Below are 27,941 nucleotides of genomic sequence, written 5' to 3'. Positions count from 1 at the left end.
GGCTGGCAGCCCTGGCAGAGGTTGTTAGCATCACACAGTACCTGATCCGAGCACCTCCTGCCCCACTGAGAGAGGAAGAGACCAGTGCTCCAAGCTAGGGCTAGGAGCAAGGCAGGCAGCTTGGCCCGTAGCCTCTGTGTACGTGGGTACTTCTGCACACAACTGTCTTAAACCAACTGTTTTTTTTAAAGTCAATAAAAATCATGCATCAAATCTACTTGGTGGTTTTATTCCGATAGCCCTGTCTACTGTGCCTTTGCCTGCACCCAAACCTGGGCATCGGTGGGGTCAGGAGAGGAGGGAAAGGGAATGAGAGGGTTGCTGGGCCATGAAGATGCTTTGCTCTCCCCTCCTCTCCTGGGCCAGACACCAGCCCCCAGCTGTGGTTAACATCCCCTCTCTGGGGCAGAAGGACCTGGCCCCGTGCCAGCCTGGATGCCCAGCAGCAGAGCCCCAGCACAATCCCTCCAGCCTGAGCCCAGCAGTTGGTGATGCCACTGCTCACCCAGACCCCACAGCCATGTCCCAGCCACCCTGGATCCTGAAACAGAGGCTCTGGTCCCATGCAGCCTGTGTCCCTGAGCCCCACCACAGCAGAGGGAATGACTTCAAGGACATAATTTTGAATGTGAATATAGGCAGAGGCAGGGAAGGACTTCCCCAGGGTGATGCAGCAGGCCCAGTACTCACTCCAGCTCCCAGGGCTGGACCATTCAACAAGCCTAGTGTCCCTGCAGGATCCCACCCACACAACCAGGGGCACTTGGATTCTGACACACAAGGGTCTTGCATAACTAACAGCAAAATTCAGAAGTAGTTAAAATGGCTCTTTATTAATATACAAACCTAGCAACATTTAAGCCAACCAAAATATGAAATGAAATCAAGCATGATATAAATACAGCATACATGACAACATGGCCTCAGTGGAGAGCAGCAAACTCACCCTGACTTGTGCGCTTGGGAACAACTGTCCACGTCCTCTGCCACGGGGTGTGGCAATCAGAGCAGCTCTGTCTCTCCTAAACCCCTCCAAATCCGAACTCAGCAGAGGTGAGACCACTGTTCCCCTCGAAGGAAGAGTACCTGGCATGAGCCTTCTCTGACCCCACACTGCAAAGGGATTCAAGAGCCTCCCTGTGCTGCTGGAGACAACCTGCTGGCACCTGCTTGCCAAGGCCCTGTGAGGGCAGAGGGAAACGGCCGTAGTGGATGGGGAACCATGCTGCTGACATTGCTCCTTGCTCTGTCCCACCTCAGCTACATCCATTGCACAGCACTCACAAACATAAGGCACTAGAAGAGTGATTTCACAGGCTCAAACTTCAGTTGTTCTTAAAATTCTGGCAGCGGCATGCATCAGAAATCTTCCCAACCCTTTGAAAAATCTGGTCTCAGGAGACAAAAGCATGAAGGGGGGGTTGGATGAGTGTCCTGCTGCCAGCCTGACCAGGATATGCAGGAGAACCTGTCAAGGACTTCAGAGATACTAATCTGCCTCTGGTTATACTGGAAGAAGTGAGATCTATTCCACTATGGGAAAAGGAGGGAATTTTAGCATGGAAAAAAACTTAGTGGTGCCATGGTGAAAGGCAACAGCACAGTTTTTCCTCCAAAGCACACAAAATGGATCAGGTCCTAGCTGGGATGGCTGACAACTCCCAAGTATCTGCTCTGCTTGTAGCAGGTGTCAAGGATCTGTGTGGGAAGATCAACTGTTACCAGTATTAACAAATCAATAAATATATTAATGTGAACACTTTCCTCATTATAACGTACTGCTCCTCTTCGTTGAGATTCCTTATTTCAAGCAGGTGGAATCTCTAACAGAACATCAGCCCAGCGTGCCACACCTGCAAAGCAGCTCTGCCTTGTGCTGTAATCCAGAAGCCAGCCTGACATCAGTAATCCAGCCCAGCTTTGAGACAAATGGGAGATGAGAAGTCTCAGAGCCATCTCAGCAAACACGACAGGCGGTAGCAGATCCCCTCCCCTCCTGCTTCTCCTGACTCCTGCCTGCAAATGTCAGCTGGTACAGCAGGGAAGCTTCAGGCAGAGAATTTTGTTTCCTTTAATGCAATGGGACACCCACGGAGTACTCTACACCAGCCCAGGCTTCTTTAGAGAAAGAAGAAACCCCATTACGCCGGAAGGAAAAAGTGAATAAATCCATTTCGGGGGGGGGAACAAACAGGAAGGTGTCAGCCCAGCAGCTGGACAGGCACAAGGGCTCCCAGCTCCATACAAATTCCAGTCTCATACTGCAATAGCAGCTTCCACCATTCTGCAGTGCTTGCTCAAAATTCCCATCTCTGGGCACACAGCACACAGCTTTCCAGGAAGGAAATCAAATGGCAGGCACAGCAAGTGCCCAAACACCTCACCTAAGGCTTTAAGGCATTTATAAATATTCGTTCTTTTTTCCTCTCTCAAATGCAAGGACTACTCATGCCAAGGGCTATAAGCATACTGCTACAGCCATAATACTTAAGGAAAGTTTAAAGTGCAAAGAAAATTTTCAAATGCTTTTTAGTGACAGCTTGAAGTCATCAGATGACACCAACCCCTGCCTTTCTTGAGTTTTGTTCCATGACTGCCTTTTTTTTTTTTAATAGAAATCCAATCAATCAATTAAGAAAAAGTTAGTTTAAAACAGGAAAACATCCTGAAATAGGCAGACATTATTCTGACCCAGTATTATAATAAAGTTTGGGAAGACAAACGTGAAGCTTGTGAACATTTTGCTCACCATTACCAGCAACCAAAAGCTGTGTTTTAAATAAAAATTACTTCTGCCCTTGTAAGCAACTCCCCATCTCCCTGACACAGGAACCACCTCATTTTTACAGATCTCTTCCCAAAATGTCACCGTTCTGTTCAAACGTGCTGGAAGGATGAGGTTGGTGATGTCAGTGCTGTACCTTTACAGCTACAAGAATGTGCCAGGGAGACAAAAGTGCTCCAGGCAACCAAGTACACACAGTCCCCACTTCTCCTGTGTGGAACCATTTCCTTTATCCCAATGAGAGGGGCAAATGTGTGCTGGGAAATAAATGCTAATGCTGTCCCAACTCTGCCTGGAGCCAGGGCTCTCACTTGTCCAGCATCAAGGCTGCAGAGGAAGATGCTCCCTGAGCTGGGAATTGAAGCTGATCATCTCTCCAAGGCTGGGCTTAAGGAGTTGAATAATGAGCAAAGGATCAAACCTTCACTGCACCTCTCCTTCCACCTCAGCTCAGCCACTCCATCATTCCTCCACCAATTTTTATTTTGCCGTGCCTCACTCTCTGATAGCTAAAGGACTAATGCACTCAGCCACCTGAGGAGGAGACTAAAGAAGTGTTAAGGACAGTGGGAAAATCCTGGCACAGGGAAAGGGAGGGTTATATGAGGGGATTTATAGCAGCTACAAACCTGCCTGGAGTTCTGATGTTGGTATCAGCACCATCCAAAACTTGAATAAGTTAAATTGATGCAGAGACACAGATCTAGGGCCAACCTGGCTCCGATGACAAAGCATCAGGTAGAAGGAAGAGAAGAACCTTGTTCATGAGAAATTCTACAGCAGCAGAGTTTGGAGGTGTTACAGGAAAAGTAACATGATCAATGGCAACTCAAATGCAACAGCAGAAAGGAGGAATCCAAGCTTACACCAAGATGTGGAGATGCAGTGGAAGTTTTACACAACCTCCTTTCTTTGCCACAAAACAAGAAACTATCCAGCAAGGCCTATCAAATCCAGATACTGGAGAAAACAAATAGAAACTAAATCTGGCAAGACAGACGTGAAAATTACTGTAACACATCCTCCTGAAACAGAAAACATAATCCTAGAAATAGACTGTTAATTTTATCCTCAGATTGTTAAATATGAACCATATACTCCGGCTTTTCTAGTATGAGTTTTACTCAAGCTTTGCATTACTCACTCAAGGTCTAACAAAACAGGATAACTTAGGAAGGGGCACAGCAAGGTTAAGACAATATAATATCTCTGTAAAAATCATTTAATGGAAGGAATCACAATGTCTTCCCTAAGTTCCCCTGATGGCACTTGGGCAAGCCAGCCCTTCCACGGATGCACATTTAGATGGATTTACTGGCTACCTTCCCTGCAAAGATGCCTCTATGAAAGGAATCTACAGGGCTGCTCCCATTCTGGACAGCGAGACTCAGAGAACTGGTAACAACCCTGTGACTGATACACATGAGGTGCAGAGAGCAGACCTGCAGCTGCTGCTTCAGCACAGAATGAGGCCATTTCCCCTTCTACTGCCAAAGAGAGAGATGCTATTTTTGTGTTTCCCAGTCCAAGGTTCATAGTCCTACTGTGCAGAATGAGAACAAACCACCTTTTTTAGCAAAAAGCATTTTAAGGCAGTTTTAATGATGAGAATCAGGATGTAGAGTTTTACAGTCCGACTACAGCAGCTTCGAAGATCTGCTCTAAGTTTTTAATTTTCTAATTTGAAGCTATACTGAAGGTAGTAACTCTTCAACAGATTTAGTTGTTCTTTTTTTAGGCACTCTACTTTAATCATCAGATAAAGGGATTAGAGTCTTACATCACTGCTTAATACCTCAAGATGAAAACACTACACTAGAAGGATCTTCCTCCAACTCGGTATCACTATTTTAAAACGTGATCCAATTGTCCTCTTGATGGGTGTTCAAGTTGGTAAAGGCAAACTATTCTTTACATTGTAAGTTTAAAAATAGCTACACCAGAAATTAAATCGACTAAGCCTGAGCAGCAGTTAAAGATCTCTCAGGATCTGATATAAAACAAGAAGAGAATTCATAGCAGGGAAGGTCGGAGTAGGCGTTAATGAGCTGTAAGAGTGACAATTACCAAACCACCCAAGTCTCAAACAGCAAACACAGTGTTACACAAAGTGTTGCTATATCTACCATCATGGTGGAAAACTATTTCCACTCTCTATTTTTGGTATGGAAAAGTCAATAGATCTAGACATAAAATAAACCTTCCAGACATAAAATAAACCTTAGCAGACATAATGACAAAAGTAGCTCATAAAACACAATTTTACTGTCAGAACTGCTGGAGAAGAGACATCCGTGTATGAAAAGCTGCCTGAGGAACTAGCAGGCACCATTAAATTAGGGAAAAGGAAAAAATAATCACAGGAAGAATATAATGCAGCTGGAACGAGTGGTTGGTAAAGGACAGCATGCTCCTAGCTTTCCACTTTGGTCTTAACTAATTCTAACTCTGCAGAGAACTGAATAGCTCGAGCTAAAATCTCTCTTCAGCAGTTTCAATACAAACTTCAGCACACCTTGGCCCTATACTTTGCCTTCTCCTGAAGGAGTATCATGCCTTACTCAGCCATAACAGATGGTCAATAAACCCTAAGCAGAAGGGCTACTCCACATCTAAGAAGCCCTAAGAACCCTAAGCAGAAGGGCTACTCCACATCCTAAAGATCACATACAAAACTCTTTCTTTGGTTGAATGCCTGTTTCCATGGATAAGAAAGGCAAAGCAGTGTCCCATAAAACCAACAGAGAAGGACCAAGGTCCTCCCTGGTACACATGTCCAGCATAGGAACAATGGGATCACGGTATCTCTCTAAGCAGAAAAGATATGCAAGTAATTATAGAGTTTAAACTGCTATTAGATGCTTTATGAACCTTTCATTTAAGTGATTAATTCCAACATACCAGGCAAAATTTCAGTTCAGAGAGCAATAATAGGGGAATTTGGCAGAAATGACAAGCAGGCGGAATCTCGCCTACAGCAGCTGCAGAGAGTACTCTGAGCTGCCAGATCTCAAAAAGCTGCCCCAGTGTGGTTACTCCTTTTCAGAAACTGGGGAATTCTGCATGTCAATTCAGAACTAGGTTTGAAATCCTGGAAGAAGCCACACATTTCAGTGGAACTCACCCCAGACAAAGGAACTCATGCTCAGAGAAGTGATATCTAAATTCAACCTACTATATCATATGCTCAAATCCTAAATTCCCTTACAGTTTCCTGAACTGGCAGACACAGACCCAACTGAAGGCACAGCTTAAAGCAACTAAAGCAGCAGAAAGCAAACTTAAAACAAGAACCAAGGGAGCTTTTGGGCTCATATTTACATTACGGATGCTCACCATTTAACCATTTAAAATAAACTGTCCAAAAGTGGTTCTAGACCATAGAGAAAGTGTTCACCATAGTTTAATGGGGCAGACAACACTGCAAGGTTGTGTTTGAAGTCCAAAACAGATGCTGGAGCAGAAAGACCATGAGAAGTATGTGGTATCTGAGGCAGGGAAAACATTTAACAGATCTTTTTCAAGTAAATGAAAAGCGTCTTGGTTTTTGATTGTGCTCAAAATATGAAGAAGATGATGCAAATGTGCACATGGCAATTCAGCATTGCCCCATTTCTTTACTATTTACCATCACTGATTGAACTGGCACATTTTGACACCTGAAGAAGGAGTGAATTTCCAGCTGCACCATCTGGAGTATCTGTATGAGAAGCCAGATGCAAAGAGCAGTGCTGAAGAAAAGCACTTCATAACCCCACTACCATGCTCTCTTCACTCCCTTATTCAACCCCTTCAGCTGAGGTACTACTGAGAGACAAAGAAGAGCAACAGATTTGAGGAGGAAAACAGAAGACAAATTCTTGAGTCCAGCAGGAACTGCTGAGACCTTTCCTCACCACCAACAGAAAACCCAGTGTTTCTCACATCACAGGTGAGACAAATGCTGTGTCTTTTCCTACAACTTCAAATTAACCACAGGCAGCTAAAACTACAAGATAATATCCCCTCCTGCTGCTCAAGTTCCCCAAACCAACACAAGTTCTCCACGAACCTTGCCAGATGAGTTTGACCAAGTCACATAAACAAAGTGAAAGACAATCCCCAAAGAGACTGTATATTGTGCAGCTTAAACAGAAGCAGCATTTCAACACTGCTATTTAACATTAAACACTAACATCTATCCTTGTTAGAAATCTGTATTCTTGCTAATAAAAAAGAAAAAACAACATTCCTTTATAGAAGTGAAATGCACATTTTGATCTTTGACTATATTTATAGAAGGCCATTTACTTTCAGTGACCCCACACAAGAAATTCAATCCCACCAACAATGCACTTACCAACACTACTGTCATCTCAACACTCTGATGTTAAATCTACTCCCTGCTAGGGAAAAACCAAAGTGGTGGACAAAGGAGGGCAGTGACAGGCTGGACAACACCAAAACCTGTCTCTAGGCTGTGCTCACACAATGCTTTGTCTCATGCCAGTGAGGTAGCTGATCGTTCTATTGCCGTGTGCATCGACACACCAACCCCTCTATCACATGGTATGTGGAGAGCAGGGTGAGGTCAGCCATCACCTGAACCACAGGCAACAGACCTGCTGTCCCATGCCTTATGCTGGAGAGGAGACAGGAAGGGGGCAGTTTTCAGGGATTCACCCCAACCCTTCCCATCACTAGAAGGTCAGGGCCTTTGGTGGGGTTCACTCCTACACAGACATCCCTGCATGTTCAGCACTGTGCTTCATCCACTGGGGCACAGGGGAGCCTGGCAAGGGTTGAAGGAGGGAGACAGACAGGGGTGGGAAAGCTTGAAAATTAAAGTTTTAAAATATACAAAATGTAACACACTGGAAAAAGTTTAAAAGTTGCAAGACAAGAAAGGAAAAGAAAGAAATATATGAGGTGAGGAGAAAGGGCTGGAAGATGGTGGGAGAAGACTCCAGCTTGGGACAAGGGGCAGGTCTAGTCTACACAGCACTACTCCCTCTGGTAGCCACTCAGTTCCACGTCATCCTTGCGGCGCCGCTGCGCGAAGAGGGAGCTGAAGGGGTAGAGCTTGGCTTTGGCCTGGAAGCGCTGCCCGGCAATGTCGATCTCGTACTCTCCCTGGTTGATGAAGTCAGTGGTCACCACCAGCTCCTCTCCCGTCTGCTCGTCAAAGTGGTGCACGAAGCCGAGGCAGACGTGGCGCTCCAGGGTGTAGCTGTAGGCACTGCTGGTGGTCTTGCCCACGTAGCGGCCATTGCGGAAAATGGGCTCTCCCCACCAGGGCCAGAGGTCCATATCTGTGTCATGGTCCTCGAGAATGAACATGGTAAAGCGCTTGTACACCCCGTTCTGCTTCTGTTCCAGCAGCACTTCCTGGCCAAGAAACTCCATTCCCTGTGGGAAAAGGGAGCATCAGCTGATGAGAGGGACACGAAGTGTGGCAGCTGCTGAGCTGCAGCAGAACAGGTTGCCGACAAGGGCAATTTATGCCCTATCAAAATGGGCTGCCTCCATACACAAGAAGCCCAGCTCAGATAGCTTTTCTGTCATGTTTGTTGCTCCAGATGTTAAAACACACAGAAACATTTGTGTAGCTGGTCTTTAAAAAAAATCATTCTAATTTTCACTCTAGCAAAAACCATGTCTCCATTCCAGTTTTTGCCATTTTTCTTGTTCCAGAAGACTACCCTTCTTTATAAACCAGAGGGAAACTGTAACTAATATGAAATTTATATCCTTAGTCACTACATTCTTTACATGAATCAATACAAGCATTTGTTTTGGCTCATGCAAAGATGGAAGAAGGAAAACAAGACAGTGATAGCAACAGCATCTGCTACCACAAAAGCGTGATATAACTCTACTCTGTTCTACAAACTCCCCTGTTTTATTAAAAATAGAGAACACCTGTTATTGGTGCCTAGTCTCATATTTAACATCATTAAATGACACTGGGTGCACAGGCTGGCTTTTGCTTCATCAGATTGGGAAAACAGTTTAGAGAAGCAAGAATTCTGAGCATCTGTAAGGTACAGAGCACCTCTGCCACATTGGGCACTGCACACATAAGCAGCATCAGGCAGAGGTCACTGGGAATAGTGCCCAGGAAGGAGGAAAACAGAGCATTTTTGTATTTCTAGCAGCCTGCTGAAGTACAAGAATGTATGTTACAGCTACTGCACACAGCCCCATAAAAACACATCCATCTGCTTGGCTGGCATCCTTTCAGTCCAGTTCTGCTCTCCCACCAAACCCCGTGCAGAAGGTGGTGTACCTTATCCAGCTTGACCTGGAACTCGCGTCCACACTCCATAGGAGTAGTAAAAGCATCCAGATCCTGGCCCCAGAAGGCAAAGAACTTCTCAATGCGCAGGCTGCGGAGCGCGTAGTAACCGGCATTCCGAATGCCGTACTTCTGCCCCATGTTCATCACCTCGTTGTACACGTGCAGGGCATACTGCAATGGAAGGGTGAAACACACACTGGCACCAGGAGAGAGCAGCAGCATCTGGCACCACCAGGAATGTCACTGTCCCCTGCCACTGAAGCACGAGAGCTCTGCTCCACTGGAATGCAATATTAAGCAGAGAAACTCCCCCTGGTGCCTGCAGGCAGCTTTCCTGTGGTGCAAATCAGACATCTCATCACCTGGAGTCAACTTGGAAAATGTTTCCGATTTATGCATGCAAGCAACTGCTTTAATTAGCTCAGGCTGCAGTGCACTCTTACCTCTATGGGGATATAAAGCACGAAGCCAGGTTCTCCTGTGTGAGTGATACTCATGACACGGATGCCATTAGCATAGCCCACGCTCATCTCCTGCAGAATCAGAGGGGGTGAAATCATCCAAACTGGAACACAGCACAGAGATCCAGAAGGCGCACAATGCATAACACATCCACACTGCCCAGCCCTCTCGCCCCTTTGCCACCTGCACATACTTGCAACAAATTTAAATTTCCAATTCAAACAGTGATGTCACATTATCCAAACTTGTTAGTCATTTCTTGACACTTGGCAATAAGCCCTGGAACTAGGTCAGGACACAGGTTGTATTCTAGATATAAGACAGAAGTTGAATAGCAACTATCTGCTCAGCTTTTTAACAGGCTGATAGGAGACAATGATGTCAGAGTCTCCGCTCCCAGCTGCCCCTCTGACAGCTTCATAATTGATTATATGAAACACGTCAAGATATCAAATGGTGACAAGTTTACAGTGAGAGGAATACTGAAAACAAATGCGTATTCACCTATATATTTAGAAAACACAGTTCAAAGACAAGTGAGCCCAGAGAGTTCTTTACCAACCTAGCTCAGTAACTGCAGTAAACCTTCCTGTAAATCTTAATTCTCCTCCATCTATCCAAAACATTTTTCCTGTCCTTCCACCCATGCTTTGAAAAACCTAGCAGAGTGAGAACAAAAGCACAGTCACTCACCTTGCAAAAGAGAGAGGGGAAGTGTTCTGCAGTCATTGGGGCATAGGACAACTCTGACAAGACATCCACAGCACGGGGGCCAATCAGATTGAGAGCTAAAGAGGGGAACAAAACAGCATTAGGATGAGACTGGAGAGATCTTGCCTGGTGTCTAACATGCTGCTCCAATTCTGAAATCTTATTGAACCAATAGGTGTGTTTACATTTAAGAACAGAGGAGAAAGTCATTAAACTCTCTCCTGACAGCCCACAGTAAAAGAATGCTGTCTTCTAGCTCATGCCAGAAAAGAGTCTCTGAACTGCTGTTTTCATCTAAATGTTTGGAAAGGAGACGAAATTGCAACTCCAGGCACTTTAAACAATTAACTGGCATGCAGCAGGAGACAGCATTTGTGATTTTGAGCTGACACCTCTGAGGAGGTCTGCTTTTAGTGATTTCTTACCTGTGTACTTCCAGGTCACATCCTCTAGGACCAGGTTGCTGTCATCAGGCAGGTGGTTCTTCAGCCAGGCCCAGCAATGAACTTGTTGGTCAGTAGGGGAAATCATGAAGAAGCTGGAACAGACAAATCAAACCCAAGAAACAATGAAAGAACAACCACAAAGTGAATCAGCTCATTCTTCATTCATCAACTACTCGAGCCATTCAGCAGTTTCCAAGCTAACAGAAGATCAAAACAAGCTCGTTTGTGAAAACCACAGCTCAAGTCTCTGGATCAATGCCATTACATCTGTCATGAAAAGAAATCCTCCACTTCAAGCATTACCAGTGGTCTGGCGACAAGAAGTGACTAGATGTGGAACACAGGGAATTCTGCAGGAAGTTGACAGACTATCTCAAAGGTCACAACTGATTTGCAGAAGGGACTTGCAGCTTTTCACCACCAGTGATTCTCTTTACTCTGACAGTCAGAGTAGAGATGGTTCACACAGCAATTTCTTGTTTTAGCAGAAGTCTTTTCACACACAATGGTGGTTATTATTAACAGTTTCCAAAAACAGAACTCCACTTGATATGGGAAAATGAGCTGCTTGTGTGTGTGTCTGATACAAACTGTGAGTTAAAGTACATCAACATCTGTAGAAATCACTAGGCAAGGACAGAAGCTACTGGTTTCACAGAGAGGACAATACTTTCAAGCAATACATGAATGCAGACAGAAGTGGAAGAGAAAGAAAAACTGTTTCTAATTGAAAGAGAAGCAACAAAATGCTTTCACACCAATACAGTGAAAACACTGGAACACTGGAACATAGAAAACCATCCAGAAAAATAAATCCAACACTCATCTGGGACATGGCTATGAAGTTCTTAAAAGCAAGAAAGCTTTTCATCAGATGCCAAAGAGAGCCCAAACTGGTGAGTCTAAGGGTAAAATCCTGTGATCATGTCAGCTTGCATGAGAGAGCACAAAAGAATGATAAAAGACTGCAGAACTGAGAATTAGAGTACATATACTGCAATGAAAATTGAAATAATCAAAAAGCAGTATTTTCAATGCCCAATTCCAGTAAGGACATTGGTCAGGAGTTAGTTTGTACTTTAAATGGTTACCTAAATTAATAAACTCCAGTGACTGCTAAAAACAATTTGTATCTCGATTAAGAAATTAAACTTCTAAAGGTCTAACATTTTGAGGAAATCTATTTTCATCTGTAATCCTGGGAAAAGGCTTCTTTTCCCCAGTGTTTTTAAGTTCAGAAGCTCCCTTTCACTTGAGTTACTCAATTAGGAATACTACTGGAGAAGTGAGACATTTTAGTTCAGGGTGGTGATGAAAGTTTATGGTCTTCACAAAGAAGCCCTTAAACACCAAAAGGGTGATGGCTAAAGATGCTGTCTGCACACCCACCTGCGCTTGCTGAGCCGGGCTATGCTGCAGTCATTCTCATACCCTCCTTTCTCATTAAGCATTCCTGTATGCACAACATGCCCAACTGGCACATCCAGGTCATTTGAGAAGAGATACTGCAGATACTCCAGGGCCTGGTCTCCGGTGGACTACATGAATCAAAAGGAAGAGAAAGTCAGACAAGCTGCCTGAGCAAAACAAATCCACTGGGGCAGCTTAAGATTGCATCCACATCCTGGCCTAAATTATTTCAATTTGTGATGATTGTGACACTGACATCTCGAGTGTAACAGGATGCAACAGTGCCACAGTGCCGGAGGTCAAATTCTATGTATAGACTAAGCTGATATTTCTATAAACTGGGCCCCTGACAGACAAAACCCAACCTGTGCTAAATACTATGGTACAACCTGAATTTAGCCATACAGTGTGACTTTCTCTATCTATCCTCAATAGGACACAGAGTTTTTTGCAAAAGCAGACAATAATAAACTCAAGGTCACCTCCACCAGGTGGTCCCTTCCTAGGTACTTACACTTATTTCAAACTTGGTAAAAGATGACATGTCAATAACACAAACTGCTTCCTTACAGCACTTGACTTCAGCACCCACAATATCAAACCAGTCTGGTTTGTAAAAGGTTTTGCTGTGATCCAAGTCCAGCAGATCTAACACAAAGAAAAATCGAAGGAAATATTATTAAACTGGATGAATTAAGACCTTACAGAGACCAATTGGGAAGCACTAGGCAGAGGAAAATACGATCTCACCACTCCCAGGCGGGACAAAATACTTGACTCTCTCAAATCCATGCTTCTCCATCCACCTGGCTCCCTGCGCGTCCAGGCGGTCGTACAGCGGTGAAGTGCGCAGCTGCCGGCCAGTCTGGAAGTCCCAGCGAGGAACTTTCAGATCATACATAAGGGCTGCAATGGTCATAAAGATCCTTTATTAGGCAAAGTGATTATCTTTATCTAAACTTTTCTTCCAGATTATCAGTACTTACTAATATATCTGGACCATTAATAAACTCCCTCAAAACAGCTCCAACCTTCCTTTTCCTGGTTTTGAAAATCCACAAATCCGTTTTGATCCATTTATAGCTCTTCAAAATCAGAGTAACAATATTTGCACAGAACACTTATATTTATAGATACTTATGGTCTCATGACTGTTCTGTAAGATAACAAAAACTCTATTTTTCATGAAGTCATGCTGACTAGCATTAATTATGCAGGATTCTTCCCTGGCAGTGCACTATATCAGGTATTTTGACAATGCTAATGCTGGGGTAGAGAGTGCATAGCTACAAGGACCATCTCATTTGCCTTCTTAATACTGGTAATTCAGCCTTTTGTAATCATTGAAGCTTTTCCAAATGGCTTCTCTGTCTGTTCAGCTAGTATGGAATATTTTTATTTAGAAAATAAATTACCCTAATAAACATTAAGCATCCTCCTTAGTTATCAGTGGAGAGTAATAACTTAAGAATGCTTGAATACTACTTTATAAATATTAAGATTCTACCTAGGTCAGAAACTGCTTAAAACTGAAGAGAAGCCAACTAACTCTTACTGAACACTTCCATAATTTCTGCCTCATAGCTAACAATTTAATGAATTTATTGACAATATCTCAAATTGGTACTCCTGAAAGAGAGGGTATTGGGAAGACTAGATTAGCATGGGAATGTAACACTTCAAAAAGGGAATACATTGTTCACTCTGTAAAAACTAGAGGGATACTGTGGCTGTCAGAACTGAGGTTTTTATTGGAAAGCGACTGCAGAATAATGCCCAGAGTATAAAGTGATTTTTTTTCTGGGAAGAAGGTCAAAGCAGCATAAGGTTTTTATTCCCCAGATACAGCAGGGCTAAGAGGTTTACCCAGCTTCTCTGCTTTCACCCGAGCGTATGTTTTTAGTTTAGACTTGGTATTCAAGTAATTGTTCCTGTTATGCAACTTGTGGAGCACTTCATACTTCTATTTTGAACTTGAAAGAAGTCATCCACAATATTCAGACAATATGACAGATATTACAACAACAGGAGGAAACAAAGCCTGGCTTTAGACAAGAAAAATGGCATCTCTAATCTATTCTGCAAGGTATTTATCACAAACTTTGACAGGAGAAAGCACTATGTCTACGAAGACTTCTGAATTATACAAGATAACTGGGTCACCCAGCCATAAATTGGAAGCGAAGGTATTGCCACACAGTAATGATGTGCAAAGAATAACAATCTTTGAGACAGTGTAACATTCCCAGTTAAGACCTTGGCATTGCTTCTTTAGGCTGAAGTCCAACAGAGATACATACAAATTTCCCTATATCAGAGGCAAAGCACAGAAATAGCAGAGAGCAAGGTACCAACTGCATTTTTTTTACAAAAGTTAATAAGAATGCTGGCATACAAAAAAACCCCTCATCATTTCCTTTCTCCTGGGAAGAGGCTGCATTGCCAGGAAGGAGGTCAGGAAGAAGGAAAATGTTTGTCAGAGTGATAGCAGAGGAGAGACAGTGTAGCAAAGGGCAAAAACTTGGACAGCCTGGCCAGAGCTAAACGCAGAGACCTCACTTACGCATGACTTCCATCACACGGTGGCGGAGGAAAGTGCGACTGCTCTGAAGGGTTCCAAAACGTTTCAGATCCAAGGGCCAGACATTTTCCGACGGATACCCATTTACTATCCACTCTGCCAGGTACCTGATGGAAGAAATAAAGACAGACTGAGATACCGGCCAATGTCTTCAGGGAAAAGTGTAGCTTTGAAGTCAGAAGGAAAGCAGTTTGGACTTGAGAATTTCTTACAATAGCGAGAGAGAAGACATGTAACATGGTATTCTAAATATTAGCAGAATCTGGAGAGTTTCCCTTTGTAAAATGCATCCACCAGATTTCCAAATTACTAATTGCCCATTAGGATGAAGCATACAGGGCAGCAGGAAATTCAGGACATGTGCTAAATTAAGCCAGAGCCTGGACAGGTAACCTGGCTGACACTGTGCCAAATGCTTGGGTTCTGATACAAAAAGAGGTGCAAATACATTTCAGATGGAGTTTAGTGTTTCTGCTTTCTTATTTCTCATTGCCTGGTGTAGGCTCAGCCACAAACTACCAGTGACAGCAATCATTTAGCACGAGGGGCAAGCCAAGTTATGTTCAGCTACACTTCCAGCAGTGAAGGAGGAAGGCATTCTCCAGAGCTAACGGACACAGGCAACTCAGAATTTAGCAGAGCAGAAGGTTCTGTTCACAGCCAGTAGACAACAAAACAAAGGCGTTTGGAACTGATCATGAAAAGCTACATTAGCAAGCTAAGCCGTTTATTTTGGGGCTGTAGCAACAAATGAACAAACAGTGCTTTTACCTTCAGAAATTACTTTGATTCTTAAGAGAACCTCACTGAAAAGATTCTCTGTATTTCATGCGACAACAAAAAAATAATTATGAGTTGTTTCTCTGGTGAATTAAACTATTAGACAATAGACAAAAACTAGTGAAGACAAATGTAGATACTAACACCAGCATGAAAAACAAGCAGTTTTTTAAGAAGGCTGTGTGGCAGAAGGAATGCTCAGTCACCAAAATTAAATGGCAGGCAGAGGGAGAAATGATCGTTCAGCAACTTTGCTGCTGAGATCACATTTAAATGCCTGTCTAAGAATCTGCATTTACACAGGAACTGGATTTTCCTGGGAAATTATTACACCCCTAGCTTACTGTAGGGGACAGTCTGAAACTACTGTCAGCACCGGCATCACATACATGGTGTTTCATCAGCAACAGATTCACACTGCTTTCAGAGGAATTAACTGCTGTATCAACTTGATTGATCTAAAGACTTCAATCAAATGATAAAGTGGATCATGAAGCATAGGAGATGAGGGAATATATGCTTTGCTAAGCTTTTATCTCTTAGTGGTAGTTTAAAAAAAAAAAATACCAGTTATAGAATCACAGAATAACCTGAGTTGGAACGGATGCACAAGGATCACTGAGTCCAACTCCTGGCCCTGGACAGGATAACCCCAAGAACCACACCAGGTGCCTCAGACCATTGTCCAAATGCTTCTTCAACTCTGGTGGGCTTGATGCTGTGACCACTTCCCTAGGGAGCCTGTTCCAGTATCCAACCATCCTCTGGGTGAAGAACCTTTTCCTAATATCCAACCTAAACCTCCTCTGACATAGGTTTAACGAAGCTTACTTGATCCCCAGCTGCTAAGTGAGATGTGATGCCAGAGGAGAGATGAGCAGGATAGGAGGAGAATCCAAGACAGGTTTTAAAGACACACTGGAGAACATAATCAGAAAACAGCAACTGCTCCTCTCCTTCACTCAAGTCAGAAATGAAAGAGGAGCCTTTGTCAGAGGAGGTGACAAATACCAACCAGAACATTCTACACAGGAGGATCATCTGAGCAGTTTCTTGGCTAAAGCCTTACTTACACACACAACACAGATAGACCACTTACTTGCCTGCTCCCCCACCATAGGAGATGCCAGCTGAGTTCATGCCAGCCAGAACGAAGTAGCCTTGTGCAGTGGGCGACTCTCCCATGATGCATCTCATGTCTGGGGTGAAGGACTCTGGGCAATTCACCAACTGCATGATCTGCAGAGCCTCCAAACCTGGCATCCTGCGCAGGAGGGCACTCAGAAGTGGCCCTAGGACACAAGACAATAAAGAGAAAAATAGTCTCAACACATTTCAGCTGCTTCAGGTGGAAACTGCTTCCATGTTTTGATAGTCATAGGAGAAATGGCTTACTTGCTGGAATTACACTACTCAAAATGGATCACACAGCATACCATAAAAGCAGCCATATTGATCCAGACCAAGAGCCCAGTATAATTTTCAACAGTGCAAGAGCACTGTTCAGTTTTGTTTGGGAAACAGGAGCAGACATTAAATAGACACATAGTGAAGAGTATGAACAGGCAAATGTATAGGACGCTTGTCACATGCACTCTGCAAACCTTCACCTATCAGCAGCTCAGAGGATTTCCTAAGTATTTGGTATATTTTTCTGTATTTAGAAACCCATAAATTGGTCTCTCTTAAGTACTAGACCAGTCTTTCCCAGCCTCATGAAAAAATCCAACAGACACAGACAAGGAGCCCCATGTGTTAAAGTCTGTTGAGGAATCACCACCTTTTGTTTTAAAGCCCACACTCATTTTCTTTTTATGCCTCCTACCATTAGAAGAGACAGTGGTCAGGAATCCCCCTTCCAGCCTGTCTATTTCACTCCAGATTCTATAGACCTCTGTTTATTCCCTTTCTGTCATCTCCTTTCCCCAGCTCATGCAGTCACTCCATTCCTGGAAACTATTCCAAGCTTTGATAAGTCTCTTGCTGCTCTTCCACCAGACCGTCTCCAGTCCTATGATACCCTCTGAAAACAGGGAGCCTAGAACAAGAACTAGCATCTGGCAAAACAAGGATTTAGTGTTGCATAATGAACTGTATTTTCTGCTCCTTTCCCAGTAATTCCTATCTTGTCTTTTGCTTTGACCAGCGCTGCACTGATGTCTTCACAGAACTAACAGAACTAATACAACCCCCCAAGGTGTGTTCAAAGCCCATCATGTCACATGGTGAAAACAAGACCATCCCCACACACCCCCATGCATTTGCGTCACTTCACATTTATCCTCATTGAATTTCCTCACTGCTTCACTGCTCAGTCACGCTGGAAAAGTCCTTCAGCAACTCTTCACAGTTTGACATTTGAGAGCATTAATAAATGGGTAAGGTATCTACTTGGCTTTTGTTGCCCAAAAGTTACCTCTGCTTAATACTCCAGATAAAAGCCCTCATGATTCAGCCCTAAGAACACTTCTGAGCTTTACGCACAAGCAGTAAAATAATCAGATTTCACATTACCTAAGAAGCTACAAACAGAACTGACCCGTTCTCTCTCTTCCCTCTCTCAAGCACTAGAATTCCAGAATGAGAGCCTGGTTACAGGCTATTTTTCTACTGATAAAAAGAGAGATCAGTGCTAGATTTGTTCTCATACCCAGTCCAATTTAAGCGACTCCACGGACTATTTTAAAATCAAAAGGTGTTCCAACGACAAAGATCAAAGCAGTAATACAAGAGCTCAAACCTCAGGAACTGTGGCCCTAGAAAAGGATCAAATACTGCCTGAGTTAGCTCTGACTCTGCTCAACTGTTCAGCACATTTGAACGGATAAAAGGGCAAAGCTGGAACATAGCATGCAGCTGCTTCAGAAGCTTGGGCAATCTGGGGGTGCCAGCAAGCAGTGCCTTTTCATTTTATCCAAATGAAAACCAAAAATGAAGTGGGTGCAGAGCTTGAGCAACTCATTACTGAAGTTAATATCTTCAAGCAAGTCTTTAGGCATCTAGGGATCTAAAAACCTTTAGCATATGCCAGCACAAAACAGCACCCCATCCTGGCTTCACCCCCTGGAGTTTAAACTTTTACAGTATCAGTATGGTGTCTCAGAAATCAAAGTAAAATTATTCAATTTAACTTGAAGCATAGCTGGAAGAACATATTATGACTGCAGAAAGAAATCAGTGAAATTCCATCCATGCCTAGGGTCACAGAGGCATGTGTATTCACAAGGGCTGCAGAGAGCTCTGATAGAAGGGAAAGCTGGATTCCTGAGTACAAGGCAAATCTGAAGATGAGAGAGCACATACCAACTTACCAGGTATCAAAGAGGCAGGAGTGGTTGGGGAAGAAAGGGACTCACAGACCATGCTATGCTCTTTCCTAGAGAAAGAGCCCTCCATGTAAAAATATATGTAGAATATAAAATCAGAATCAAATAAAATGAGAAGAGAAATACAGAAGAGTTGGAATATAATAAACCACTGTCAATGGCAGGACGAAGTCTGGGAAGCCACAATACCAACTTCTGTCCACAAAGCAACTGCCACTGATAGAAATGCACTTGTCAGTCCCTGATGAAGAGAGCTGCAGAAACAAAATACCACAGCTATGTGGCAGGTCAACAGTGTTGATCCACTGTGTCACAAGAGGAGCAGCATGTGGCACTGACAGTCAACAACTGAAATGGAAGAGCAGTGCTGGGAAGCTGAGGTAGTACCTTGCTGCTCTAGAGGAAGGTAATACATGCTGAGGATTAGAGGGTGTTTTTAAACATTACACAGATATCACAGAATCCTGGAATGGCTTAGGTTGGAAGGGACTTTAAAGCTCATCTCATTCCAACCCCGGCATGGCGGGGGCACCTTCCACTAGACCAGGGTGCTCCAAGTCCTATCCAACCTGACCTCAAACACTGAGCAACTTGTGCCAGTGCCTCATCACACTCACAGGGAAAAATTTCTCAATAACATCTAATTCTGCCCTCTGCCATTTGGAAGTCATTCCCCCTTATTCTAGCACTCCCTGTCAAAAGTCCCTCTCCAGCTCTCCTGTAGGCTCCCTTCAGATACTGCAGCTCTTGGTAAAGGGTTTTTCAGCAAATTACTGACAAATGAAGAGATGAGTGAATTTGAGAGAACATTCATCTTTCCCACAGATCAATGACAGCTGGCACTGCTGTGAACTCTGCCTTCTGCTGAAGGCACATGTTTCACTGCTGTGGGAACCTTTCTTCCCTAACGTACCAAAATGATCCCAGTCCTCTTGAAGGTTCTGGATCTCCAGCTGGTTCCGTCCCTCCGTGAAGAGAGGTTTGGGGTTTTTCTCAAAGCCTCCTGAGAGGATGCCACCCTGCCAGTTGCGTATGTAGATCCTGCCATCAGGGTCCACAATAGCTGCAGAGGGAAGGGAAGAGGTGAGAAGGGAATTGAGAGAAGGGATATCTATCTCAGGCTATTGTCCCACAAACACCAATGATGGAGGGCTAGTGACACGCCAGGCCAAGCCAGCAGTGTCCCAGCTTGAGAAGGGACAGTATCAGTTCCCCAGCCCCATGCTGTCAACACCATTCTCGTTCTCATGTGACACCCTGGTGAGCCAGTTTAGATTAAACCATTAGCTCCCACCACAGCCATGCAGGATGTTAACTTCTGGAGAGCACAGTAAACTGAATTAAACCTGAGGAGCCCCAAGCCAGCAGGACAGTGTTCCCAGGAGTGAGAGGACACAAGAGGGATTCAGAATTCTTGTGGCACTGAGAAGATATTATACTGCCTTAGTTCCACTGAAATGGCACCCAAGACCAGACCTTCCACCAAGACATGTCCTGCCTTGCCCCTCTTTCTCCTCCTATTCTAAGAACAGCTAAATTGTAACAGATCCAGCTTACTGCAGGCCAGCAGCACAAAGAAGGTGGGCAGCACTGGGGTGAGGACAAGGAGTCAAGACTGGATTGCTCCCTCCACTGGTAGTGTGCCAATTTGAAGTATTTATGTTACTCCACCTGACATGCTGTACAATTTTTGCCATGTTCAGAAAAGCTGAGAATCCTCATATGTGAATATATACATACATACATACATATATATATATATATCCACATACAGGGGTTTTAATTCGTCCAATAAAAGTGAAGCACTTGGACTCCATTCAGAGATCTCAATTTCCTGGACAGTGTATACATTACTCACTAGAAGCAGAAAATCCTGGCAACAACTGAGAGTAAATAAGTAAAGCTTTCTACTTCTCAACCACAGTTTTCAAACACAAAGGCTTTTTTTTAAGAGATCCAAAAGCCAGAACATGGGGGAGGAGCAATTACCTCAAGTGTTTGGTTGCCCCTACAGCTCATAGACATGTAAATGCCATTGTAAAGCCTTAGCTTCAGTTGGAGGAAAGGAATAGATGGGCCACTTGGGGCCAGCAGCCTGCAAGGAAAACATAGTGCCAAGGCTAGCACACTCTCCAGCCCAGAAATGCAACAATCCAAGACTCAGACACAGCTACGACTCCAGCTAGAGTCAAGGTCATTCTCCTGCTAAGTTGATGAACTCTCAAAATCATTTTCTGCAGGAAAAACTTTCCCAAGAGTAAAGAAAGATATTCTTTCTACCACTGAAAAAGGATATTCAAAGCAATTCAGAGAGGACTTCACAATCCCAAATGAGCTGAGGACTGATAGCCTTTGGTTGGCCTTTTTGTCACAAAATACAGGTCACCTTGGAAAAGCAGGTAAAATTCACCAAGAAAAGTGAGAAGAGCTGAAGAATTCTTACTTGGTAAGCTGCTTGACAGAGGCTCCTGCAAAGGATGTGTCAGGAGGTAGAAGTGTTCGCAGGCATGGACTGGGATATGGACTGGTTCCTCCCCAGAGTGGCCCAACTCATAGGCCCACTGAAATCAAAAAAATGCAGGTCAGAATGGAAAAGAAAAAAAAACCAACAAAACAACAGCTTCAGGAAAAGAGCAGGACACAAGCACCACTCTGATTTTGCTTTCATAAAATACCAAGATTTGGTTCAGACCCTGGGACATTAAACAGACACAATTTTTTTCTCTTTTCTTAGAATTTGAACTGTTTTGGATAAATACTGTTTTTCTGTTCCTAATATGATAACTAGAAAAGTGGGGCCCCAACTCAAAACTAAGAAGTACCAGTTTACAAAATAAAAGCAAAATAAGATCTGTAGACCAAAGTCAGTACTAGGTTCAGCACCTAGAAGCAGAATAGTCAGCATTTAAATGCCTGAACTAAGACCCTTTACTAATGAGGAGGACAGCTGCTAGCTGAGAAACTGCAATTGTCAGGTGTATTTTCTAGCAGAGAAGACATCACACTAAGGAGTAAAAACAAATAAATTTTTCATGAGGGAAGTGAGAAAGAAGGGCCTGTCTCCGTAACAGCAAAGTTCTTCCTGTCAGAAGGGTGAACCTCCTGACAGAGAGAGACCATGGACAGAGCTGTACCAACAACCTGCTGGTACTGCTCAGCAGGTTAACACCCAGCCTTTGGTGCACAGCAAATGGCAAGCACTGCTTTTCCTCCTTTACTCCTCCTTATCCTGCTGGGATAAGCTGATGACTAACATGATTTGATCTACTCCAGCAAACCAAGCCAAAGCACAAACCATTAAAAATCCCAAAAGGAAAACAAACAAAAAAAGAACCATAGGGAAGTGCATGTATTCTTAAGCAACAGAAACAAGAAAGAAAAGATTTAAATAATTCAACCTGGCCAGCACAGTTGACGAAGTACTCGCATTGAATCCGCCCTCTGTCAGTCTCGACTCCGGTCACTCGGCCCTTCTGGATTGTGACATGACTGACACTCGTCCGCTCGTGAATCTGCACACCTGGAGTGGATCACAAAGCCAGCATGCCATGAACCTTCTTTCTAACGTGTCAGACTGCTAGCTTTAAACCCTTACACTCAACCAAAATGCTTATTTTCTCTTGGAAACAAAATTTCTATTCTTGACCCAGTAATTCTTAAGCAAAACCCTATTATTTGTAAAACATCACATGTACAATTTGTACAGGCTGAGACAGTGAAGAGCTACAGTTTATCTTCCCATGTGACAATCTGGGTGATAAATAGATCCCCAGTATCAACAACATAAAAAAAAGTCTCAGCTATGGACTTCTTTCTATTAAAATTCCTTTATGCAACAAATTTTTAGTTTCAGATGGCATGACTGGTTCTCTTAGGGGAAATAAGTAATTTTGTGGGAGAAAAAATCAATAAGCAGTATGCAATCAAGCTGGGCTAAAAGAAACCAAGAGGTATCTTCCTAAGCAGCTTCTTCTGATCTGATGGACTTTCATCCTTAATGACCTTTATTTCCTGTGATCTTATTTAACTTTTCCTCCTACTTTTAAACCACACACTGGTCAAACAGCATTTATTAATACACTTCCAAACCTATTTCCAAAGCATATGTGCTCAATTAAATACTCTACAAGGCTCAGCCACTCTTACTCATTTATAGGTAATTAACTATTTGATGTGCAATTATGAGTCAATTCTAGGAAGGAAAGAGAGCACGCTTTTTCAGAGAAATATGTAACCACTAAGGACAACAAACAGGTGTAAATACATAACCACTACAGACATCAAACAGGTACTTGAACTATCCCAGGAAACCTGTAAACATTCGGCACATAAAAAATCAGCCTGCTTTTTCAGAAATAAACAGGTTTAAAGAATCTGAACTTCACAGAAATAGAGAATTTTGGTCTTCAGGGCTCAGTCAGAATATCAAAAGAGATGCAAACATAGCTATCATGCAGGAGAGCACTCTATAGATAAAAAAAGCTCCTACCATTCCATGAGGCAGCGGTTGCCAGAGCCAGACTCACGTTGGCAGATGACACGAGTGCATCTTCTGGCACATACATGGCCCCCACAAGGTCATGGATGTTGATCAGTGGGTGGAGCTGCGACACTTTCTTTGGGCTGATAATTTCACATGGTATTCCCATTACACTGCCACAGAACATAAGAAACACAATGTCATTTGTCTTGCAGGAGAGTTGGTGCACACAGAAGCTGAGTTGTATTTCCTGCTCATACGTACTTCAGCGATGAAGCAATGCGCTTCAGAGAGATCAGTCGGTCCTGAGTCTGAGCCAGTGAAATAGAGCCTGTCTTCATGTACCCTATGACAATGACCAAAGTCAAGTCAGATTTGGATAGGATCTTGAATTCCTTTCCATCTCAGACTCACTGCTTTAATATAATTGCAGACTTGTTGCTTCTACTACTCAGGAGCCTGGAAATCTCACATCCTCAAGTAACTTTAAACACTTATGAGCTAGTAATTAAAAAGTGCATGAGAGAACTTTTTAAAAAAAGCAATTTAATTTTTAATTGTGTTCTCTTTCTACTTCATATACTCCATATACTTTTATACTGTTTATAAAAAAAACCCTGAATTTCACATATGGTAGCTATTAAAAGAGAGAGAAGTTAAAAGTGATCTAATGACTACTCAGAAGAATAAAACTTACAACTAAAAGCAGATATTATATCACTCCAACACCTGCACTAAATTAGTATTCATCTTAATTGCAGGCATAGTTATGAACCTCTATTGAGGTATTCATTTGTCTGACATACATGACAAGTTCTTAACAGAAGAAAACTTCTAGTGATCAAGTTCTTCCTATCAGGTACATGCCCAGATATTTTGGAGGGATAAGGAGAATTTAAACATAATCTTTTTTGTTATTTCCAGGGCTAGACTGCAGTAGGAAACACAACTTTGCCTATGCTTCAGTGCTCCTATTAACCACATTTTCTTTTTGAGAGTGAATCAGTGCACAGAACAGGCCAACTTGCTCCAGTCACTGCAATACATTTTCCATGTCTTTGTGAAAATTCCCTTGTCTGCCCAAGTTACAGACAACGTGCAAACTGTCACAATTTGCAGGTAGTCTGGCTTCAGTCTGCCCATCTGAAATTCTTCTCCCCATTCTGACTACACTAGTGACATCACTTTGCAGCTGATTAGGCCCATATGTATTGTTCTTGAACAGGACTTTCAAGCCTTAAGACACTGTAAAACCACAGTCAGTGTGGTTTTATTGCTTATTCACACATATTTCAGCGTCAGTACTTCAGTTTCCCAAAGATTATTACTCCATGATGACACTTTCAGTACCTGTTTGCACTCCTGTCTCCTGTTCCAGCTGCTGGTAGAGCTTGTTTGAATAGTGTGCCATCTTCAGCTCTATGGACACGGGCCTGGCTGTGCTCACAATGCCAGCACAGAAACGAGTGGTGCCAGCAGCCAACCTGCAGGAGAAGGTGCAGAGAAGGGCCATGATCATACAGCTGCCAGGTACACACTCCACACCAGGCTGCTCCAGCAGCTCCACTGGCAGCACAAACCACACAGCAACTTCTCCCCCAAACACATCAGAACAACACTAAGTTGGATGATGCAGGGCTGACAGAACCTCTAGGATTATATTCCTTTCACTCACTTTTGAAAACACGTTGCATTCCAAGACAATTTCTCTTTAACAAGCCCTAAACATTGACAAAGAAAGCACTTTTTGTATGAAAAAAAAATCTTACACTTAAGTTGAGCTGCCCAATTCTTTCTTTCTCCAGGAAGGATTTTCATCGAATCAAAATTAACTTGGTTTTGAGTCTTGCATCTTTGAAGATTACAGTATGAGCAAGTCCCTCTCACTCCATAACAACTGCCATAGACAAGAACACATTTCTTGTCCCTAAACCATTGAGCTATTTGGTGAAGAGCTGCTCTAGAGACAGAAACCTACGCAATTCCATGCAGCATGGACAGGGGAAGACAATTAGATTTAAGCATCTCCCTTGCAGCCCGCTTCCACAAGAATTCCAAGTTACCTTTGCTGCTGCTGAAGCCATCCTGCATTTCTCCATTTGACACAACTGCTTTCAGCCCAGCATGTCTATAGTCTCTCAGTAATTTAACCTAAGATTCAGTTGGGTAAGGAATATTTGCTACAGCCCTACTCAACAATAACCCGAAGAGAAGAAGCACAGTCTTGCTATGCTGTGCTCCTCATAAGATATTTCTGCCACTGCAATATTCCTCCTTCTCCTTGAGCATGCACAGACTGAGCCTACACAGCATCTTAATTCACTGCAGATCTTTAATGGGCTGGTTAAACCCTGCTCCAAGCTAGCAAAAAAGACAATCCCTTCCAAACACAGCCCAGCACCCCACTTTGCTCAGAATGACCACACTCACAAGGTCTCAGATAAGAATATCCAATTCCTTTTCTTTGCAGCTAGAAAGAACCTGCTGCTTCCCAGCCACACAAACTCCAGGAACCACAGCTAATTATTCCTGAAGACAGTATCAGGTGGGAAGCTCTAAAGTAGATGATAAATATACAGTCCAGCACTCATTTAGGGCATTAGAAGCTGCTACCATGAACACCTCTTCATATCCTAAAGTCTTAGTAGTGTCTCATGCCCAGGATCCCCAAACTGCTTAACTAAAACACCACAAATGACCCTCAGAAATGGACATCTAAAACAACAGGGGAAATGCTGGGATGCACAGCTTTCAACAGGAACACTGCTCTGCTACAGAGAGCTGACCAAACTCACTGAGGGCACTTCTGCCAAACAGTAACAGCCTTGGCTATTTTACAGAGAGCCACTAAATCCTCCAACAAAGTGGATAATCAGAGCATTTAACCAGCTTACAGGGTGATGTTTTAGTGATGCCTGCTTATAACCTCTTGCAATCTCTGGATCTTTGCTGGCTGTATAATGCTTTAGACCTGCTCTGAGAGGTCAACAGGGGCTGTAGGAGTAACGTGGATTTTTATTTGTTTTAAAACGGTCCATTGTCTTTGCCAGCTGCATTGTTTTACATGATCACCTGTGATTACAGCAGAGCAGCTAGGTATCTCCCAAAGGAACTGTGGTGCATGGAAAACCCACACCAGAGCAGAGTTCTCCTGATGGGAACTGCAGCACATGCAGGATGCTCACTGGAGCCCAGTACTGATCACACCCCACTGTGTCACCCCCATGCTGCTCAGGGCACTGTGGGGAGGGAGAAGACCCTGGAGAGCAGGAGTCAAGTTGACAAAAAAAAAGATGGTGTTTTAATGCTTGCTTTTTGTTTCTCACTACCTGAATCTATTGTAACTCATTAAATAAAGTCATTATTTTAGATTAATTCTCCCTAGGATAAGTCTGTTTTGCCCACAGCAGTACAATCTCCATATCTTTATCCTGATTCACAAGTTCTCTTGGCTTAATTTCTTTCTGTCTTGCAGAAGGAAATGGCATGGCTGCATGTCAGTCTGGCCATGAGCTATGGCTACCCCACCACAATCACACAAGGGATACTCTTCACCTTGCAGAGCAGCCATGTGCTTGGGAAGGGGCAGTAAGTGTTGTTATTAATGTTCAGTATAACCTTATTTCCCCCAGGGAAAAGGTGAAGAGATAGAAGCATCACATTACAGCAGATATTGTTCTGCGTAGAAGTCTCGTTTTGTTGGGTTTTTAACCAGAAATCCTTACCTGCCCTGCTCAAGTAAGACTATATCCTTAAAGCCCATCTTGGAAAGGTGATAGGCCACAGAGGTGCCCACGATTCCACCACCACAGATGACAACCTGTGCCTGTGCTGGCAGGGAAAGCGAGTGAGGCTCTGCTGTGGTGGAGGTGCTTCGCTGCGAGCCGGTCATCCTCCTCCATTTCGGGTGAGCTGCCCGCCACTGGATATCGGACAGCAATCGGAGAAACATCCCGGCTGCTCTCTGTCCCTTTTCCTAAAGCACCACCTAGATGTGTTGAGATGTTACCTCAGCACCACTCCTTCTAGGAAGGAAAAGATGAGACTCACATTACCACTTATGACACACAAGGCTGGCAGCAGGACACATCACGTGGTGTGCTGGGTATAAGTGGACATGAGAAAGCTGATGAGCAAACTAACAGGAGGGCAGTTACTCCTGAAACAACAACCTTGCCGTTAAGATTTAAACTTAGATCATGAAATAGGAACAGAGCATTACACCTTTGGTTTTGACATACTGCAACTTGACAATGAGCAAAAAACCAGACGAAAGGTGGAAAAGCTCTCACACCAGTGACAAGGAGAGCTGAAACGGCCATCAGGCACAGATCATGCTCTGGAATGTTTCCGAAAGCCAGAAGTAATTAGGGCACAAATAAGCATGATTATTAACGCTGCCAGGCCTTTACCTGAAGAAGGAGACGAAGTCTGTGGTCAGAGTAACTGGCACAGGGCACTGGAGAGGCTCCTCCGGGAACAGCTTTACCACAAGCTTTACCCCAGGGCCTTGCTGCGGCAGCTCCCCTAGCAGCAGCAGCAGCAGCGAAGGTTCCCCCACCCGCAGACTCCGGTCCGTGCCGGGAGCCTGAGGGACGCAGCTGTCAGGGCGCGGGGTGTCAGGGAACCCCGGGCCTGGGGGCCCCCGCTTCGGCCTGCTCGCCCCCGCCGGCGCCCCCG

At 43.7% G+C, this 27,941-nt stretch overlaps 1 protein-coding gene across 3 annotated transcripts; it reads right to left on the bottom strand.

Annotated features, from left to right (window-relative positions):
- Positions 1-813: 813 nt before the first annotated feature.
- On the bottom strand, positions 814-27,908 carry PDPR (pyruvate dehydrogenase phosphatase regulatory subunit). Of its 3 annotated transcripts, none has more exons than XM_005422741.3 (18): positions 27,674-27,908; positions 26,987-27,286; positions 24,612-24,745; positions 23,526-23,607; positions 23,271-23,434; positions 22,180-22,301; positions 21,225-21,342; positions 19,695-19,844; positions 16,555-16,747; positions 14,658-14,782; positions 12,845-13,000; positions 12,609-12,742; positions 12,074-12,222; positions 10,664-10,776; positions 10,221-10,315; positions 9,509-9,598; positions 9,054-9,236; positions 4,635-8,173 (listed from the first exon to the last, which is right to left on the bottom strand). In XM_005422741.3, the coding sequence occupies exons 2-18, from the start codon at positions 27,211-27,213 to the stop codon at positions 7,769-7,771; spliced, it is 2,640 nt and encodes an 879-aa protein (XP_005422798.1). In that variant the 5' UTR covers positions 27,214-27,286; positions 27,674-27,908; the 3' UTR covers positions 4,635-7,768. The 3 variants fall into 3 exon arrangements, with proteins under 3 accessions (XP_030914291.1, XP_005422798.1, XP_030914290.1); XM_031058430.1 differs by having other exon boundaries at positions 26,987-27,283; XM_031058431.1 differs by lacking the exon at positions 27,674-27,908 and having other exon boundaries at positions 814-8,173; positions 26,987-27,203.
- Between the last annotated feature and the right edge of the window lie 33 nt (positions 27,909-27,941).

The sequence above is a fragment of the Geospiza fortis genome, unplaced genomic scaffold, assembly GCF_000277835.1.
Source record: "Geospiza fortis unplaced genomic scaffold, GeoFor_1.0 scaffold97, whole genome shotgun sequence".
NCBI lineage: Eukaryota > Metazoa > Chordata > Aves > Passeriformes > Thraupidae > Geospiza > Geospiza fortis.
This window is presented reverse-complemented; position numbering and strand designations above follow the sequence as displayed.

Coding starts and splice junctions, on each gene's coding strand:
- PDPR (XM_005422741.3), bottom strand. CDS start 27,213: ATGTTTCTCCGATTGCTGTCCGATATCCAGTGGCGGGCAGCTCACCCG. Junction 14,783..16,554: donor TATGGTGGGGGAGCAGGCAA/GTAAGTGGTCTA, acceptor TTCTTCCATCAG/GTACCTGGCAGAGTGGATAG. Junction 8,174..9,053: donor TCCAGGTCAAGCTGGATAAG/GTACACCACCTT, acceptor CTTTTCCCACAG/GGAATGGAGTTTCTTGGCCA.